Here is a 19,803-nt window from a genome sequence, read left to right on the forward strand (position 1 = left end):
GGTCAGTGTGTGGGCCAGTTTTTTTTAGGTTTGTGGGCCTGTTTTATGGCCTAGTGAATCAGTTGTTACTGTTGATTTCCCTGATAATACCATAAACATTTCCTGTAACAAGCACAAATGTATACAGTTTCCTATACTTTGCAAACACCTATTCATTTTTTATTTTTTTTAACAAACTTTTATTGTTTTTCCGAAAAAGCCATACAAACAGCCCATGGGCATCATAGGAAAATAGCTGGGAAGGGAACATGTATTACAAATATATACATTAATATTCTTGCGATCGTCCCAGAGCTGGCAGCAAGCCAAGAATTTTTTCATGGGGTCTCCAGAAGTGCCTCGCCAATTCCCCGCCACCTTCACAAAGGTAATACAGCATAAAGCATACAGCTTGATTCGTCTCCGGATATGTTACAGTCCAATAATGTAGATTCAAATAAGAAACTCCCAATACTCATCCCGCTCTCCCAGTCCTTAAAACTCACGAACAAAGCCCCCCCACCCGATCCACCCACCCAAGCATGCCGCTAACCATTAAAATACTCAGGGAGTAGACCAGATCTCCTGTACCACCCACCAGAATCCCTGCCTCTTAGGCCTCAATCCAGGGCAGTCCAGGAACACCGGGGGAAGGTCCCTGCCAGGCCCCCCAGTGAGCAGTAAGTTCTCTTTTTGCCAGGACTAATCCCAAATCAATGAACTTGCTGGTGATTTTGTTCTTAGCAGTGTGCGGGAACCAGTGCAATAAGCAAACCTGTGGCGCCAGAACTATCTCCCTCTCCATCACAGTTGCCAGAGCAGTTGTCACCCCCCGCCAATAGTCCCCCAGCTGTGAGCAGGCCCAGAACATGTGTAGAAACCGTGCCCCTTAAGATTACAATGGGGACAAGTGGATGACGTCCCAATATAGTCGTTAACTTTGCCGGGTGTTAGGTACGCCCTATGTAAGACATAAAATTGGATCCGCTGAAACCACGCTTTCCAAGAGCTTTTTCACACCCTCTCGACAACTGCCCCCCAAGGTTTTTCCCCAATGGGTTCCCCCAGATCCGCCTCCCATTGGAGTCGCAACGCTGTTAAGGGTTGACGCAAGTCCTGTGTACTCCGCCAATAAAGACAAGTCACCGCCTTAAAAGTTCCTGCTGCCATCACTACATACTGACAGGGGAGAGAAACGTGTCAGGCTCCGCCAGCCCCCTCTGCCAGTGCCTCCTGACAGCTGCTGTCAGGGCCGCATGAAATAGAATGTCCCCTCGTAGTCGGTCATGGCGCTCCCGAAGATCATTAAAGGAGAGGAGATTGCCATCCTCGTAAAGGTCACCCAATGTGATGATTCCTGCCTCTTCCCAGGACTGCAGCTTACTCCAGTCACCCCCATGGGGCAGCACCTCGCACATTTGCAAACACCTATTCATCTTGACTTTACAAGTTAAAAACTGCCCTATTTGCAAATGTGGGCCACTTTTTAGCTATCTAACTCGCTAATGGGGACCACTTTTATTTTGGCTCCTGGGCCTATTGTCTGTCTCACTCCGACCCTGATTGGGCGACTGCTGCAGGAAGCACCAGCGCCACTCTGGAGGTCGGCGCATTGGGCATGGCACCAGCTTGCACATGTTAAAGGCCCTGGCAGTATGGAGCATGTTGTAATTTGAGATGTCATCAGTGGTGTAATCAATGATATTATTTAACATGCCATGAGTTGATGTATGACATGGTGCAAGTTCTAGTTAGTTTACTAAACTATAAACTTTGTTTTTTTCAGTGAACATATAGCTGCCTTCCAGCTACGTAAATGTGGATTGAAGAATAGTAAATCTGTACTTCTAGATACACAATACAATGCATGGGATTCTGTGATCCCTGTGTAAATGGCAGTCACTAATTTGGGGCATATTTACAAGGGCTTTATCTCCGCTTTTTTGGCTTACAAAGCCAAAAAAGCGGAGATAAAACCAGTGCCCTCTTTACAAGAGTGTGGTAACATGCATAATCGCATGTTAGCACCCTTTTTCCCAACACCTCACTTTGCATCTCCAATGAGATGCAAAGTGGGCGTTACTGGGCGTACCCAGGATGGACTACCTTGCAAATATCGCTGATGTTTACATTGCGATATTTACAAGGCAGCCCACATGATTTTACACACATTCGATTTTGGCAAACACGGCCGTTTTCGCCAAAACCTAACGTCTGCTAAAATCCTGACTTAGCCATCCCTAACATAGGGGGTGGATTATGCTGATACGACCCTGTGGGTCTTATCAGCAAAGTTATCGCCCTTTTGCAGGGAACATCACTGGAAAACCAGCGATGTTCCCTGCAAAAGGGCGATAACCTCGCTATCTCTGGAATTTTTATCGCCCTGGAGTAACGCGTTGTTAATAACGCGCTACCAGGGCGATAAATACCAGAGATAGCCTGCGATAATATAATTATCGCTAAGCACGACGGCCAGCGATAATTATCGCTGGCCGTTGTTAATATGCCCCTCATTTCTTTGTAATCGGAGACTTGTGACGCTTCAAGTCGTTGATTATAAGGAAAGACGCCAGAAATCGACTAGTATACCTTAATACAGTTGAGTTCTGACATCCCAATGACTGTTGCCAGACCCAGCAGCTGAGGTGAAAGGCAGGTCAGGTCATGGAGCATAATTGTAGCAGCTGTTTAAAGTAACTAATGGAAAGTCGCATAATTGTAGCAGCTGTTTAAAGTAACTAATGGAAAGTCGCATAATTGTAGCAGCTGTTTAAAGTAACTAATAGAAAGTTGCTTTTGTTTCTTCTGCTCTATTTTAATAGCTTACAATGACAAGGAGAGAATGTGTAAACTAGACTCTGCTCCTTCCAATCTACTGCAGCAGCGTTTATTTTTGTTTTAAAACCGATTTGTATTAAACTGTTTCTAATATCTGTTCACAACAAATATCTAACAGACTTTTGATGTGTTTAATTTTGCACTAGAGATTTTTTTTTTCTTCATATTTGTCAACATGCTCTCTCTTTCCTATGAAAGAGCTAAGGACCAAGGTTTTAAGGGGTTTGTGGGAAAAGTGATGATGTGACCATGTACTATATGGAATAAAGTGCCCCTGACGGACACGATTTGGATAGTGCAGGTCACCCTGGAGTTCCATAACCTTATAAAGGAACTCAGCCTTCGTATTTGTTCCTCTATATAGTTATGGAACTCCTCGTAATATCCTTATAATCAGGGCCGGACTGGCCATAGCGGGCACCGGACAATCCCCCTGCAAAATTGTCCCTGTAACAAAATCGGCCGAAAACCTGCCCTGGGAAAGAGCTCGGCGGCACACCTGCCCCCTTGGTGGGCCGGTTTTGGTTCCCAATCCGGCCATGCTTATAATGTACGGCAGGGGGTACTTTGTCCCTTATGTAATGGGTGCTGATATTCTGAATATAATATAATGGCAAGATGATTTTCAGTCATTCAATATTTAAACACACAGAGCTCAGGAGAAAGTGCCTTTTCACGGTGAAAATGAGAAGAGATGCTCCTATAGGAATAGGAGTATAGGACACGGTAGAGTTTCTATAAAGGAAAGAATATTTTTCCTCTGGAGAAAAAAAAGAAAACGATACATGTGCTGAGACAAATTCATGTTTCATTTCAGCAAGCATGATTTTCCACCAGGAGGGTATTCTGCAGGTTTCAGTTTTATGCACAGAAGAACTCCTAGAAATATACAACTCTTGTGGGTTTCTTGGCATACTCCAGGGGTCCTTCCTTAAATCTATACACATCAGGAATCTGCTCCATAGACTGGAGTAACCCCTGTGGGGTCAGATTTCTGCGACCACATGAGAACAATGACCACTTCCCAGCATGCACCCTGTTTTGGTGGCAGCGGGCCTCTCAACTCCATGGCCCCGGTGCCACTTCACCTGCTGCACCAGAGAGCACCAGCAGCACCAATGCTTTGCGTGAAGACATTGTTTTCTGGTGCTGTCAGTCATTTGATGGCTTCATGCATGGGTTTCTAATTTGGGATCCATATAAGTGCACAGTCATGAGAGTGAATGTTCCAAACTGCGCGAGCCAGGGACATTCTCCTCCCTCCTCCCCTCATTCCCAAGCAGCGGTTTCCAAGGCAACAGGGGCACAAAGGAAGAGTCTGAAAACTTTCTCCAGGTCCCCCTGTGATTTGGCACAGTCTGAGTAAATAGAAAGGATGAAAAAAACGGTGCCTACCTCCTACCAAGCAAGCCAAAGAGAGACAGAGGGTGGGAGAGGGCGAGAGAGAGAGGGATAGAGAGAGAGAGAGAGGGTAGAGGGAGGGGGAGAGGGAAGAGAACGAGAGCAAGAGAGTGAGAGTGGAGAGAGAGAAGTAGGGATACTGGGACGAAAAAAAAGTGAGAGAGCGTGAGACAAACGATTGTTAGAAAGAAGGAGCAGAGAACGAGAAAATGAGACAGATAAGAGATAGAGGGAAGGAGAAATAGGGGAAGAAAGAGAAAAGGAGACAGGGAAGGGAAGGGAAGGGAAGAAAGCCATGAGAGTGAGAGAGAACTAAGAGTTTGAAAGACAGGGAGAAGGGAAAAGGGGAGAGCGAGCAGAGTGCAAAAGATTGTGAGAGAACAGAGCGAGGGAGGCTTGGAGAGAGGCCGTCCATCAAGTAGTGAATTGCCGCGCGCACTTGGCGCAGTTTCTGCTGCGGACAGAGATGAGGGCATCGACAATTAAGGACTGAGGGAGCCTGGCTCTGCTTGAAGAAGAGGAGGCATGCATGTATACCACATTTAAAAGTGCATATCCACATCTGTGACCTGGATGAGGAGGGACACCTGCCGAGATGTCGGAGCCGGAGCGGTGCTCCACGGACGGCTCGGGCGCCGGAGCCAGGGTGCTGCAGCTGGCCAGCAGGGGGGAGTGGATTGCCCTGGAGCAGACCCTGAAGGGCATCGACAAAGGCGACGTGGATGTGTGCCAAGCTGACCACGTGAGTACTCATTGCACGAGAGTCTGGTTCCTTACTGGCAATCTTCATTACTCAGAGTCCCACCCTTATTGCAGATGTTTGCAAAGCGATGGCCGTCGTGTGATATTTATTCATTTATTTAATATTGTTATCTAGGCTACATGGCCCCGTTACCGTATTATAGACAGGGCACAGTGTTCTGTCCGCACCTTTAACAGGCTGTGCTGGGCGCCGACTGGGTCAGTGTGCCCAATCCAGATTATGGTAATAATGATAAAAATATAAATTTACCTTTCCTGCCACCCACCGCGATCTTTTGCTCTTGCGCCGCTCCTCTGCTCCCATTCCCGCCTGCACTACAATTCTCATGGGCACAGGCTTTCAGACCCCACCCAATCTCAGCGCTTCTCCCAGGATGAGAGAAACGCTGGGATTGGGCGGGGCGGGCCGTTTGGCGCTCCAGCAGGTTCTTGGAGCCTGTGCCACTGAGCACTAGAATATCTCCAAGGAAAAGCTGGAGATATCCAAGTGTGCATGCCTGTTAGGCCGGCCGGCCGTGGACGGTCAAACCAGCAGGCGCACTTTTAGTGCCTGCCACCACTCCCCCTGCTGTGTGAAGCGGGGACTTGGCTCCGCCCCCGCTCGACTTGGCGGACTGGAAATAAAAATAAAGTGACACTAAAATAGTTTTATTGGCATTTTATTTTTCTTCAGACTGCTGCATTTCAGCAGTGGGGCGGCGCTTCTCCGCCATAGCGGAGGAGCCGCCCCTGGCCCAATCATACAGAATGTGCTGCCCTCAGCACAAACGTGAACTCATGCCCATTAGTGAAAGGCCGACAGGCTGTTTGAAACTGCTGGTCATCCTTTAAGTGGTGCAATCTGCAATGCGGCCTGTGTTTGAAGGAGGGGCAGAGATCCCCTTGCAGGCAGGTGCGCCCAAAGGCAGGGGGGATGTCTAAGGTGGGCCATGAACCCCCAAATCCCACTTACAGTCAGTGTGACTCCCAATGGCCTATTTGCCTTGTCGCCTGTGTCTGTATTATGGTGATGATGCAAAGGCAGTGTTTCCTCTTTTGCATGGGGCCATGACCCCATGCGAATGAGAGGATGTCCGCTTAGGATCGCGCTAGCACTACATGTGCGCCAGCATGATCTGTATTACAGAAGGGGCCGTGCAAGCATCTGCGTTTCCCTCTATCATACCCAAGTGCCTCAGTAGGTGCACATGTGTGCTTTGCCCCAGGGCAGTTTAGACAGTACAACTCCTGGACTTTGTGGATTTAGTGTGATTCACATGAAGCACATGAAATATAGAGATGCATCGAGCTGTAGCCACCAATGCTAGAGAATGTTCCACAAGATTGTAAACTGGAACGGGAGGGTTAATACAAGAGGGTCTTCCAATGGGTAAAATTAGAATAAATTAACATTCAGATAACTTTGGAGCAGTCCTTAATTTTCACAAGCTGCTGGACCCCAACGGAAAGAGAAGAAGAGGGACGAGGGACAAGGGACGAATACTATATACAATTTGCTTTCATTAAGCAGTCATCAATCAGTATTCTGTCGAAGACTGGAAGGCTGCGGTGTAACAAAAAAGACACAGGATGAAGAGTGCATAATGTACACTAAGAGACACAGGATGCGGAGCACATACCTTACACCAAGAGACATAGGATCAATAGCGCATTCTATAAACCAAGCACACAGGATGAAGAGAGCATACTGTACACAAAGAGACACAGGATGAATTGCGCATACCGTACACTAAGAGACACAGGATAAAGAGTGCGTTCCATACACCAATTGACACAAAATGAACAGCACATACCATACACCAATTGACACAGGATGAATAGCGCATACGGTACACTATGAGCCACTGGATGAGGAGTGCATACCATACACCAAAAGACACAGGATGAAGAGCACATACCATACACCAAGAGACACAGAATAAAGAGTGCATTCCATACACCTAGAGACACAGAATGAAGAGTACATACCATACACCAATTGACACAGGATGAAGAGTGCATACTGTACACTAAGAGCCACAGATTGATGAGTGCATACCATACACATAGAGACACAGGATGAAGAGCACATAATATACACTAAGCGACACAGGTTCAATAGCGCATATCATGCATGAAGCAAACAGGATGGAGAGAACATACTATACACTAAGAGACACAGGATGAGGAGTACATACCATACACATAGAGTCACAGGATGAAGAGCACATACCATACACTAAGAGACACAGGATGAGGAGTACATACCATACACCTAGAGACACAGGGAGAAGAGCACATACCATACACCAAGAGACACAGGATCAATAGCGCATATCATGCATAAAGCACACAGGATGGAGAGATCATACTGTACACTAAGAGATACAGGATGAAGATTACATACCATACACCTAGAGACACAAGATGAAGAGCAAAGACCATACACCAAGAGACACAGACTGAATAGCGTATACTGTAAACCAAGAGACAGAGGATCAATAGTGAATATTGTGCACCAAGTGAAACAGTATGAAGAGTGCATACTGTACACTAAGAGACACAGGATGAATTACGCATACCATACACAGGAGGAAGAGTGCATTCCATATACCTAGAGACACAGGCTGAACAGCACATACCATAAACCAATTGACACAGGATGAAGAGTGCATACTGTACACTAAGAGACACAGGATGAAAAGTGAATACCATACACCTAGAGACACAGGATGAGGAGCACATACCATACACCAAGAGACACAGAATGAATAGCGTATACTGTACACCAAGAGACAGATGATCAATAGTGAATACTGTGCTCCAAGAGACACAGAATGAAGGGTACATTCCATACACCTACAGATACAGGATGAAGAACACATACCACACACCAATTAACACAGGATGAAGTGTGCATACTGTACACTTAGAGACACAGGATGAGGAGTGCATACCATACACCAAGAGACACAGAATGAATAGCGTATACTGTACACCAAGATACAGAGGATCAATAGTGAATACTGTGCACCAAGAGACACAAAATGAAGGGTGCATAGCATACACCAAGAGACACAGATCAGATTAAATTATTGTTTTTGTAAAACAGTTAGCTACCCGGAGGCCCCCCAGTGCTGAAAAACGAACATCACGGATCACCAAGTCACTGTAGGAGGGGAAATCATTTCCTAAACAGCCAGGTTTTCAAGGCTTTGCGGAAGGGAAGTTCATGTAGCTCTAAAGGCTAAGGTGTTCCAAAGATTTGCGGCCAGAAAGGATATTGAGTGCCCTTCCCCCCATGAGATTTGCGGATCTTGGAAACAGCCAGTGTGCCGAGTAGGATCTAAGAAGTCTCCTGGGCTTATAGGGGGAGGCTAAGGGTCTAAGCAGTGAGGGACCATTTTTGCTGAGAGCCCTGTGCATCATGCAAAAGGACTTGAATTGTACTCGGCACTCCACCTGAAGCCGTGAAGCTCTATTAATGCCATTTTGGCAGACCGATGTTTTGGAACATTCATCAAGAGGCAGGCAGCAGCATTCTGCACAACCTGCAACCTTCTGACCACATATTGGGGGGAGCCAAGACACAAGACATTCCTGTAGTCAAGGCGCGGTAGTGCAAGGGGCTGGACAATCACTCTTCTAGCTGTAAAATGAAGAAGATTGAGGATCTTCCTTAACAGACTCAAAATGCCAACACAACTGGCAGCAAGCTTTTTTAACTTGGTGGTCCATTGTGAGATTAGAGTACAGCCGCATCCCAAGACTCTTTATTGAGCTTTTTGGACAGAGACGCTTACTCAAGCATTCCAACATAGAGGTAGGACCATTGTTACAGACATTATTGCCCAGCAGCATGACTCCTTTCTTTTCTTCGTTAAAGTTCAATTGGCAGCTGGCCATCCATCTGGCCACCTTCAAGAGGCAAGGCATTGAAGATAGATGGCTTAAGCTGGGGTCAGGGGAGATTGACATGACTAACTGGGTATCATCGGCGTAAGAGACTAATGACAACCCAAACGAGCACAGAATGTCATCCAAGGGGAGCAAGTAAAGATTGAAACAGGTGGGGATCAGGGCAAGCCCTGAGGTGACCCACAGCGAAGAGAAAGACTAACAGAGTAGCAGGACTTGTTCACAACCTGAATGGTTCTGTTCTCCAAATAGGAGTAAAGCTATTTAACAGCTCTGCCCTCAATATCTACATTTAAGATTCTCTGAATAAGAATAGAGTGGTCAACCATATCGATGGCAGCACTGAGGTCTAAGAGAATGATATCTGCAGAACCTCCTTGACATAGAAGTTGCATAAGTTCCTCGACCACAGGAAACAGAGCTTTTTCAGTGCTGTGGTCGGAACACCATTTGAGTGGGGTTGAGAACTTCATTGGACTCTAGGAAGGCAGAAAGATGTTTTTACCATGTTTTTCCCGGAGCTAGTAGGCTCCTGGTAACAGCGAGATTGGTCTATAGTTACTGAGACAGAGGGGGTCCTGGTAAGGTTTTTTAAAGAGTGGTTTAACTATTGATTGGGGACCTGCTCACATGTGTGAGAGAGATTTAACAGATCAGTCAGAACCAGGGCAATGCATTCAGACCCTTGATGAATGGAGATCCCGATTTTACTGGGTTCAGCAGATCTGTTAAGAGGCTCAGAGTAAGGTTAGGGAAGGCTGTGAGAGTGCCCTCTGGAAGATCCAAAAAGACCCACCACAGGGGGTGTTAGATCTCAGGATGAATAGTGCATACCATACACCAAGAAACACAGGATGACGAGCCCATACCATATAGCAAGAGACACAGGATGAAGAGAACATACCATACAGCAAGTGACACAGGATGAAGAGCCCATATCGTATACCAAAAGGCACAAGATGAAGAGCCCATATCGCATACCAAGAGGCACAAGATGAAGAGCCCATATCATATACCAAGAGACACAGGATGAAGAGCCCATATCGTAGACACAGGATGAAGAGCCCATATCGTATACCAAGAGACGCAGGATGAAGAGCCCATATCGTATACCAAGAGATGCAGGATGAAGAGCCCATATTGTATACCAAGAGACACAGGATGAAGTGTGCATACTGTACACTTAGAGACACAGGATGAGGAGTGCATACCATACACCAAGAGACACAGAATGAATAGCGTATACTGTACACCAAGATACAGAGGATCAATAGTGAATACTGTGCACCAAGAGACACAAAATGAAGGGTGCATAGCATACACCAAGAGACACAGATCAGATTAAATTATTGTTTTTGTAAAACAGTTAGCTACCCGGAGGCCCCCCAGTGCTGAAAAACGAACATCACGGATCGCCAAGTCACTGTAGGAGGGGAAATCATTTCCTAAACAGCCAGGTTTTCAAGGCTTTGCGGAAGGGAAGTTCATGTAGCTCTAAAGGCTAAGGTGTTCCAAAGATTTGCAGCCAGAAAGGATATTGAGTGCCCTTCCCCCCATGAGATTTGCGGATCTTGGAAACAGCCAGTGTGCCGAGTAGGATCTAAGAAGTCTCCTGGGCTTATAGGGGGAGGCTAAGGGTCTAAGCAGTGAGGGACCATTTTTGCTGAGAGCCCTGTGCATCATGCAAAAGGACTTGAATTGTACTCGGCACTCCACCTGAAGCCGTGAAGCTCTATTAATGCCATTTTGGCAGACCGATGTTTTGGAACATTCATCAAGAGGCAGGCAGCAGCATTCTGCACAACCTGCAACCTTCTGACCACATATTGGGGGGAGCCAAGACACAAGACATTCCTGTAGTCAAGGCGCGGTAGTGCAAGGGGCTGGACAATCACTCTTCTAGCTGTAAAATGAAGAAGATTGAGGATCTTCCTTAACAGACTCAAAATGCCAACACAACTGGCAGCAAGCTTTTTTAACTTGGTGGTCCATTGTGAGATTAGAGTACAGCCGCATCCCAAGACTCTTTATTGAGCTTTTTGGACAGAGACGCTTACTCAAGCATTCCAACATAGAGGTAGGACCATTGTTACAGACATTATTGCCCAGCAGCATGACTCCTTTCTTTTCTTCGTTAAAGTTCAATTGGCAGCTGGCCATCCATCTGGCCACCTTCAAGAGGCAAGGCATTGAAGATAGATGGCTTAAGCTGGGGTCAGGGGAGATTGACATGACTAACTGGGTATCATCGGCGTAAGAGACTAATGACAACCCAAACGAGCACAGAATGTCATCCAAGGGGAGCAAGTAAAGATTGAAACAGGTGGGGATCAGGGCAAGCCCTGAGGTGACCCACAGCGAAGAGAAAGACTAACAGAGTAGCAGGACTTGTTCACAACCTGAATGGTTCTGTTCTCCAAATAGGAGTAAAGCTATTTAACAGCTCTGCCCTCAATATCTACATTTAAGATTCTCTGAATAAGAATAGAGTGGTCAACCATATCGATGGCAGCACTGAGGTCTAAGAGAATGATATCTGCAGAACCTCCTTGACATAGAAGTTGCATAAGTTCCTCGACCACAGGAAACAGAGCTTTTTCAGTGCTGTGGTCGGAACACCATTTGAGTGGGGTTGAGAACTTCATTGGACTCTAGGAAGGCAGAAAGATGTTTTTACCATGTTTTTCCCGGAGCTAGTAGGCTCCTGGTAACAGCGAGATTGGTCTATAGTTACTGAGACAGAGGGGGTCCTGGTAAGGTTTTTTAAAGAGTGGTTTAACTATTGATTGGGGACCTGCTCACATGTGTGAGAGAGATTTAACAGATCAGTCAGAACCAGGGCAATGCATTCAGACCCTTGATGAATGGAGATCCCGATTTTACTGGGTTCAGCAGATCTGTTAAGAGGCTCAGAGTAAGGTTAGGGAAGGCTGTGAGAGTGCCCTCTGGAAGATCCAAAAAGACCCACCACAGGGGGTGTTAGATCTCAGGATGAATAGTGCATACCATACACCAAGAAACACAGGATGACGAGCCCATACCATATAGCAAGAGACACAGGATGAAGAGAACATACCATACAGCAAGTGACACAGGATGAAGAGCCCATATCGTATACCAAAAGGCACAAGATGAAGAGCCCATATCGCATACCAAGAGGCACAAGATGAAGAGCCCATATCATATACCAAGAGACACAGGATGAAGAGCCCATATCGTAGACACAGGATGAAGAGCCCATATCGTATACCAAGAGACGCAGGATGAAGAGCCCATATCGTATACCAAGAGATGCAGGATGAAGAGCCCATATTGTATACCAAGAGACACAGGATGAAGAGCACATACCAGACACCAATAAACACAGGATGAAGCGCACATACCATACACCAAGAGACACAGGATGAAGAACACATACTGTATAGTAAGACACAGGATGAAAAGCGCAAACTTTGCACAGAGAGATGCAGGGTGAAGAGAGCATAGCATAAACCAAGAGACACCGAATAAAGACCACATACCGTACACCAAGAGACACACCATGAATAGTGCATACTATACACCAAGACACACAGGATGCATAGCACATACCATACACCAAGAGAGACAATAATGAAGAGGGCATACCGTACACTAAGAGACACAGGATGAATAGCACTTACTGTACACTAAGAAACACAGGATGAATAGCATTTACAGTACACTAAGAGACACAGGATGACTAGCACATACCGTAAACATGTCCTGCTGACCAGTTTGGTAACTGGGTGCTCTTGTGTAATTCACGTATTTACCTGACAATGGTAAAGGGTGGTGTTTCACTTGTCTGTGTTTTAATTTTTTTTTCAATAGCACTTTTAAATTAACTTAATGAAATGTAACAGCACAGGAGTAGCATTATGCCTAATAAAATCCCAAATTTAAAAATCTCGTATGACTGTTGGGTTATTTCTGCTCCAGGAGGTCGGTTCTCTTTTTGTGCAGTTAAGTTTCATATATGTGCCCAAGAAGTGTCACATTTGGGCACCATTGTAGGTGCAACATTTACACCTGCAAATTGAATCTAGTACTGCGGAAATCTAGCATGTGACTGGATTTTCCAAAATTGAAAGTTTGGGGATGGGCACATGAGCATAAGTAGGGGGTCTCCATTGGAAATAGGGATATGTTTCTGTGCAGGTAAAAAATGTGATTTGTGCAAATGCATGCTTTCCTTAATTGTTAACCTACTGATTGTGCATCAGCGCACAATCTGCAGGACTAGGATTTAGGGAAATGGGGCCTTATGTAAGAACACATTTTCCCATATACACAAAATTAGTAAAACCCTTTGATACATCTGGCTCTAAGTGTATTACTAGAGAATACTCCTGGTTTTTAAGAATCATCAAAATGAGTAAATGGACCAGCACCATAAGTGTATACCTTTGACTTGCCACTTAATCTTGGTGTTAGAAGCTTTAAGGCGATCAGACATTAAGCCCTGCGGACTTTGTTACCCAAAGCGTATTACCACCAGTGCTTAATTTGAGCTGGTGTTTGCAGGTGGGGCGCACCAACACTCTTTTTTGGACACCGGCACTTATTTTAACGTATCAGACTTTGACCCCGAGCAATTGTGTTAAAACCAGAGAAGGGGGAAAGAAAGAGAAAGACTGAGAAACTGCGACAAAGGGACAAAGCAGGAACCTGCTAGAGTGAGATAAAGTATCAGGGAATGTTTGTGATGAATTAAAGAGGCATGAGGTGGAATCAAGACTCACTAGCCTAAGTATTTGGCACCCAAAATTAGAAAGCACCTACCACCAGCTTCTTTTATTCTTTAACAAATTAAGCACTGATTACCACCTTGTGTTGTGTTCAGTGACCAATGTGTAACAAATACATTGGGTCCCCAACCCACTTCACAGTGTCTGTCCAGTGCCCGATTATTACAGCTCTACAAACAAGTGTCCTTATTTGCAGTCTCAGCAGAGAGGCCAAGCTTTATCTGGGGGTCTAGTTTCAACAAGCCTCCCTTTAAGACAGGTGCAACACAGACAGGAAAGAAAGAAAGGCCTAAACTGCTGCTCTCAAGGTTGTTAGTACATAACTCAATATTAACAATCTAACATCAGCACCTAAAAGTGATGCTGTGTGTCCTCTACAGCATGCACTCAATCGACTGAGTTGGCTCACTGGCTTCCTTGCCTGCCATTTCATTAGTCAGGTTATTCTGCCCTACCAACATTGTAGATAATTTAATAGTATTTCTTGTATATAGCCGAATCCAGGATCCAGGTGCTGTGACGTTACACAGGCATGTGGACATGCATATAGATGACAAAAATAACTTAAACACTACTGCTGAAAAGAAAGAACATGGTTGCACTCCTATGGTGTGTTCCTTCGAAATACTGAGCAATTCCTTGAGGAGCAAACATATAAGTGTCTAACAGTAGAATTGTGAAAAGGTCACCAGGATTCCACTCCCTGACATTCATTTGCCACACAATGCATTCTGGGAGTTGTAGCCTTAACTTTCTTCCATCGAAACAATAGACTAACACATTTGCTAACAGTGGTTTGTGATGAAGCAATGAAGGAAAGATTATCTGTTCCTGTTTTACTGGTGAAACACATTCTGATGCACCATACACGAGCCGTAGCACTACATTTTAAGCTCTAATATATAAACCTATTCCTTTCTGAGCTCATCAGCAGCCCTCAGAAATCACACATATGTAGGCTATCCTGTTTTAGGTTTAAACCTATAAGAACTGATAAAACCCCACCAAAAGGGAAATAGCCCTCACCAGTGTAAACATATAAACACTGAAAACACACCTGCAGAACTACAAACTAAATGCCATTCAAAGAAAGGAAAAGGAGAGTGAAAGAGTCATTTTTATTTCTTCCTGAAAGGGCCAATACAATGTAACTTTGTTATACAAGGTAGCAGCAAGAAAGGCTGGGCTAACACTATTCTGCTTGAGCTTTGCTTTTGAGGGAGGTCACGTTTGCTTTTTTCCGTTTTGTGGTCTTTGGTCTAAAGTTGCAGGGTTTAGAAACATGTTTTAGGTCATATTTGATTATTTTATAAACAGTAGAGAATCAGGAAATATCAAAATCATATTTGATATTTTGGCTATGTTTGGTTCTTTCACTGATAGGTAACATGGGTGGTTTCATTAGGATATTCCCTATATGTACCATCACATTTATCCACAGACAGAGAATAGGTGAAACCCTTTGATATATCAGCCCCCTTTTCTAGTGAGTCAGTATTGATAGTAGGTGAATTGCCAAACACCCCAGGCTTTAAACTTTCAATGCAGGGTGCAGTGACAAGTATATGTGAAAAGAGTGCTATCACCAAGCTTCTGGGATAGTGGTAAAACATGGTACCAGACTTTTGGAAAACATGGAACACAGTGTCACTTGGAATGCTGCTGCCAAACGTTCTTACCAAATTCAACAAAGAGTGGAGTGATATTGTTTGTATTTGCAGTAATTCAGCTATGTATATGAAAAGGTTTTGTGATGACCTGTCAAAATCGATACCTGAGCTGCAGTGCTTCCCTGCAAGAGATCCTTGCCACTTGCTATATGGTATGCCGAAAGCATATTTACAATCTTCAGAGTTAATGAAGAATGCTATTGATCTTGTAGTCCATTCTGGTACACAATTTTGTTATGCACGGGAACTAAGCTGCAAATATTTCTCATTTTGTGCTTTGTGTGGCATCAAAGAAAGATTCATCCCAATGGTGTCATTTAGCCAGGGGTTCTCAGCCTTAGAGGCTGTGAATGCTATTTTATCTATGTGGCGACCGTTCACAGAATATTTGCTTATTTGTTTAGTAATGATGCCAAAGGCAAAAAATGTGAGGATCTTCGGTCGCATTTTGATAGTGATGTAAAAAAAGGAAACTCTACTGCATTCTTGAAAAGTACTGCTTCATTTTTGACCTCTTCAATAACTCTGTGGGCATATGCTCCCAGTTCAATGCATATGTTGTAGAACCTGTCCCAGAGAATCCCAATCTTCAGGTGTACCAGTATTGGCATGGAAAGCAATGTAAGTGGCCAGAGTTAGCAAATTGTGTACTGGCTATTTTGGCGTTGCCCGTCTCAAGTGGCAATGTTGAGAGGGCCATTTCACAGATAAAAGTTTACATGGGAAGGAAAGAGCAATCGTACATGACCAAAGACTCACTAAAGAAGTACTCTATGGTGTAGTATAATAAGTTTGTTTTGTAAAAATGTATTTGTACCATGTATACACTGTACATACACTGTCTATATACCATGCACTATCAGTGTAGAAAGCAAGCAATAATAAAAGCAAAATGTTCAATAAACACCAGAAGAGCACCGTTTCTGTTGTTTTTAATGGTGCGGAAATGTGTAACCACTGATAACCACTGTTTTTTAAAGGTATTGAAATCACTGAAAAAAAACACCAGAATTTGCCAAAGATAGAAATTGAAAACACGAAAGCCTACACCTATGGTATCTGCTTCCCGGACTACTATCAGACTGGCAATGTGCTATTTCAATAGGATGGGACAGCCCACATGTGTTCATTCAACTCAGAGACTGGTTACGGCTTTCAAGAAACATGAGTACATGAAGCTGTGTGAAGGCTCATTCAGGTCTTACTTGGGACACAATGCAAGCTATTGTATGCCGATTCACCGTTGACCTGCAATCAGCAGTGAAGAGAGACGCATTTCAGCAACGTACAAACACATTAATAACAACTTGCTTGCTCAGTTGTGATTGGTTCCTCAGTGTCGTCATTGCTATAGGATATATAATGTATGCCCACAAATGTAGAGTCAGTCGAGAGCAGTAGCCCAGCTCCTCAGTGCTGCCTTCCCTGCTCCTGTGCATCTAGTAACTTAATAAACTTTAGAACCCTACTCTACCCCATGCCGTGTTGCATGCTCTTCAGTACGAATAGGGGATCTGTCCTTGCAGTTCTGTAGCATGAACAAGACCTGTAGCTGTGGGTGGTGTCATCTGTCTGCCTGTGATGCCTCCCTATATTAAACTAGTTGCAAGAGAAGCATCTTATCAATAGGGGTGTGGGAAGTATGCAACATTTCCAAAAAATTAGCTGCGTAAGAAATTGGGTTGTTGGTTGACTGGGGTGTAAGCCCTGGTCAAGCAGCAACCACAATCCTTGTCAGGGTAAGGCACAAGCAAACTCCAAAGTAACCTGTGCGCAACCCTCTGGTAGCTTGGCACAGAGCAGTATGGCTTAATTTTGAGGCAATGTGAAAAGTATTTGTGCAACACTTCAAACAGTAACTGAGTGAACACCAAAAAAGGAGCCCACAGCACTCTAAGAAAAATAGACAGATTTGTAAAAAACAAGACCAAAATGACAAAAATCCTATTGGTAGAACCGGGGCTATCCAATTTTTAAAGTTTCAGTGAAAATAGCTCCAAAAAGCACAAAGAGCCAACTGTGGATATCTGGTCGTGCTGGACCGGGGCAAAGTCACAAGTTCAGGCCGACCACGATAGAGCGCGGGCCGGCTACAGGGATCCAGTTAGGCCCGCTGAGCAAAGTACTTTAAATCCTAGTTGTGGATTGCTGTGATGATCCGTGTCGAAGATGCACCACACAGCTGAAGCTCAGTTCTGAGATGCGGCAAGTCTGCATTGCAGGGTCCTGTCACGTCGACACAGAGCACCCTGTCCACGGGGCTTGCGAAGCGAAGTTCGGCATTGGGGATGCAGCACACAGTCAGGGCAATGCATCGGTTTCCAAAGAGCTGCAATGCGGAGTCCGGCATCAAGACTGCCGTCAACGAGAAATGCGAGGGCCTGCACCGAGGATGTGTGTGCGCCAGCAGTTCCAAAGGCAATGCCGGTTGTGGCGACGAAGCAAGTCGTTGCAATGGGTCCAATCCCCGCAGCAGTGGAGGTGCATGAGTTCTGCACAGGGTTTCAATGCACCGCAGAGAAGATGTCCACTGTATCCACAAAAGCTGGCAAAGTACCTTAAGCTCATTTCCAAGGACACAGGACTGGGGTGGCACCACTTAGCAGGGTAGACTCACAGATGGCTGAGTCCAGGTGCAGATGCAAGGTTTTTTTGGAAGGTTATTTCCCTGAGGCTGCAGATCAGGAGACCAGCCAACTAGCCCTTGGAGTCACTCTTGGTTCAAGAGATGCAGACCCAGTCCTTCTCACCAAGGCAAGAGGGCTCAAGGTCAGCACAGCAAAGCATGAGTCCTGCAAAGTGGCAGTCCTTCAGCAGCACAGCAGTTCTTCCTCCTGGTAGATTATCCACAGGTCCACAAGTGTACTGAAGGGATGGTGTTTGAGGTCCAGTATTTATACCCAGTTGTGCCTCTGAAGTAGGGGTGATAGAGGCTTCCCTTTGAAGTCCCCCGGTATCCTGCTTTCAGTGCTCTGTCTCAAGACTAACCACAGGAGGTAGGTAGCCCTTTGTGTGGAGACAGGACAAAGCCTATTCAGGGATAAGTGAGGCTGGGCCCACACTTCCCTCACATCCTGCCAGTGATGGCTCCTCCAGTCACACCTAAGCTCCCATTGTGTGTGGTTGTCTAGGAAGAATACACAAAGAACAACTTCTAACTACACCCAGTCATGTAACTAGAGACAGGCCGCAGGCCCCAAATGGGTAAAGCAAGAAAATGGCAACTTTCTTCCTTTTTTTCTTCTTCCTCTTCTTTTTTATTTTTGATTTGTTTCATTTCTGTTGTGAATCTCTCATTCTTACATTTGGATAGTACTGTATTCACTCTTTAAATATGGCGGCCGTTTGGCATGGGAGAGACGCTAGTTTTGTTAGCCCTAGTCCTGTTTCTATTTCAATATTCATTTAAGAACACGCCGACGCGGGCGGCTTTTTTGAAGAGCCAGCGTTGTTAGTGATCCGAGGTGGAACGTAGTTTTATTTGGTAGGTGCTAATGTTGTTTTCACCTTTTAGCGGTCTTGGAGGTTTACCAGCTTGCTAAAAATTGTGTTTTGATATTTTGTAGAGTTCTCACGCTGGCAGCGCTTTAATACTTCTGGCTGGTTAACCATTCGATCAAACTCACTCGTGTGAGTTTTCAGGGTAAGCCTTGCATCTTGGATACTTAGACCGTTGTTGAAATGAGCCGTTACGATTAGGTTTCTAGCATAATTTTCATTTATTTCTTATAGTGGGACTTCCGGATTGCTAATTGTATATGTTGCGTTGTGCTTTTGGCACACCGTTTGTGGTTTACCTATTATATTTTCGCAGGTATGTTTTGTTTTGTTTTTACGACTTTGACTCATCTATTTGGTTTCTTACGGTGTTGGTGTTGCACTGTTTCTTTACTGGTATTGGGTCTGTGTAGCTATTAATAGGGAACTGTTTTGAGTATTATTTTTTTGTCTTTAATACACACATTTTTTCGAGGCTTTTATACCATATTTTTCTGGTTTCTGCGGTGGTGGCACTTTACTCCTGGTGTTATGACTATAATGTTATCCCCTTGCGTTTTCCTTGTACAGTTAAATTGAATGTAGTATAATTTTTGACATACTCTCAATTGATATGTATATATTGTTTGTTTCTAGAGATTCCCCTGACGAAGGGCTATGTTTTAAGCCCGAAATGCATTGGGATTTGTCTTCTGAAACTGCGAATTCTCGTTGAGAATGAACATTGTTCTGTTTACTTTTTCTGGCTATTGAGTAAATACTACATGGACACATGGATTCAGCTTCGACATTCATTTGTGCTCTAAGCATGGAGAACTAACCACTATGATGATTTAAATGTTACTCAATTGGTGTCATTTCTGATTAATTGTTTTATTCTTCCAGACAACATTTGTTATAATACGTTATCCATTTATGTTCAAATACCAATAGCCCAACCTGGGCTCGGAGTAGTGCACTTGTTTTTCTAAACATTCGTTTAGATT

General features: G+C 44.6%; 1 protein-coding gene across 1 annotated transcript in view; it reads left to right on the forward strand.

Moving 5' to 3' along the window:
• Positions 1-4,572: 4,572 nt before the first annotated feature.
• Positions 4,573-19,803, forward strand: part of LOC146830648 (uncharacterized) — a 515,492-nt gene continuing 500,261 nt past the window's right edge. Inside the window, exon 1 of the mRNA XM_085604827.1 lies at positions 4,573-4,963. Coding sequence (XP_085460953.1) covers positions 4,817-4,963 — 147 coding nt within the window. The 5' untranslated portion in view covers positions 4,573-4,816. The remainder of the gene's footprint in view (positions 4,964-19,803) is intronic.

Source organism: Triturus cristatus, chromosome 5_1 (assembly GCF_964204655.1).
Source record: "Triturus cristatus chromosome 5_1, aTriCri1.1, whole genome shotgun sequence".
NCBI classification, from domain to species: Eukaryota; Metazoa; Chordata; class Amphibia; order Caudata; family Salamandridae; genus Triturus; species Triturus cristatus.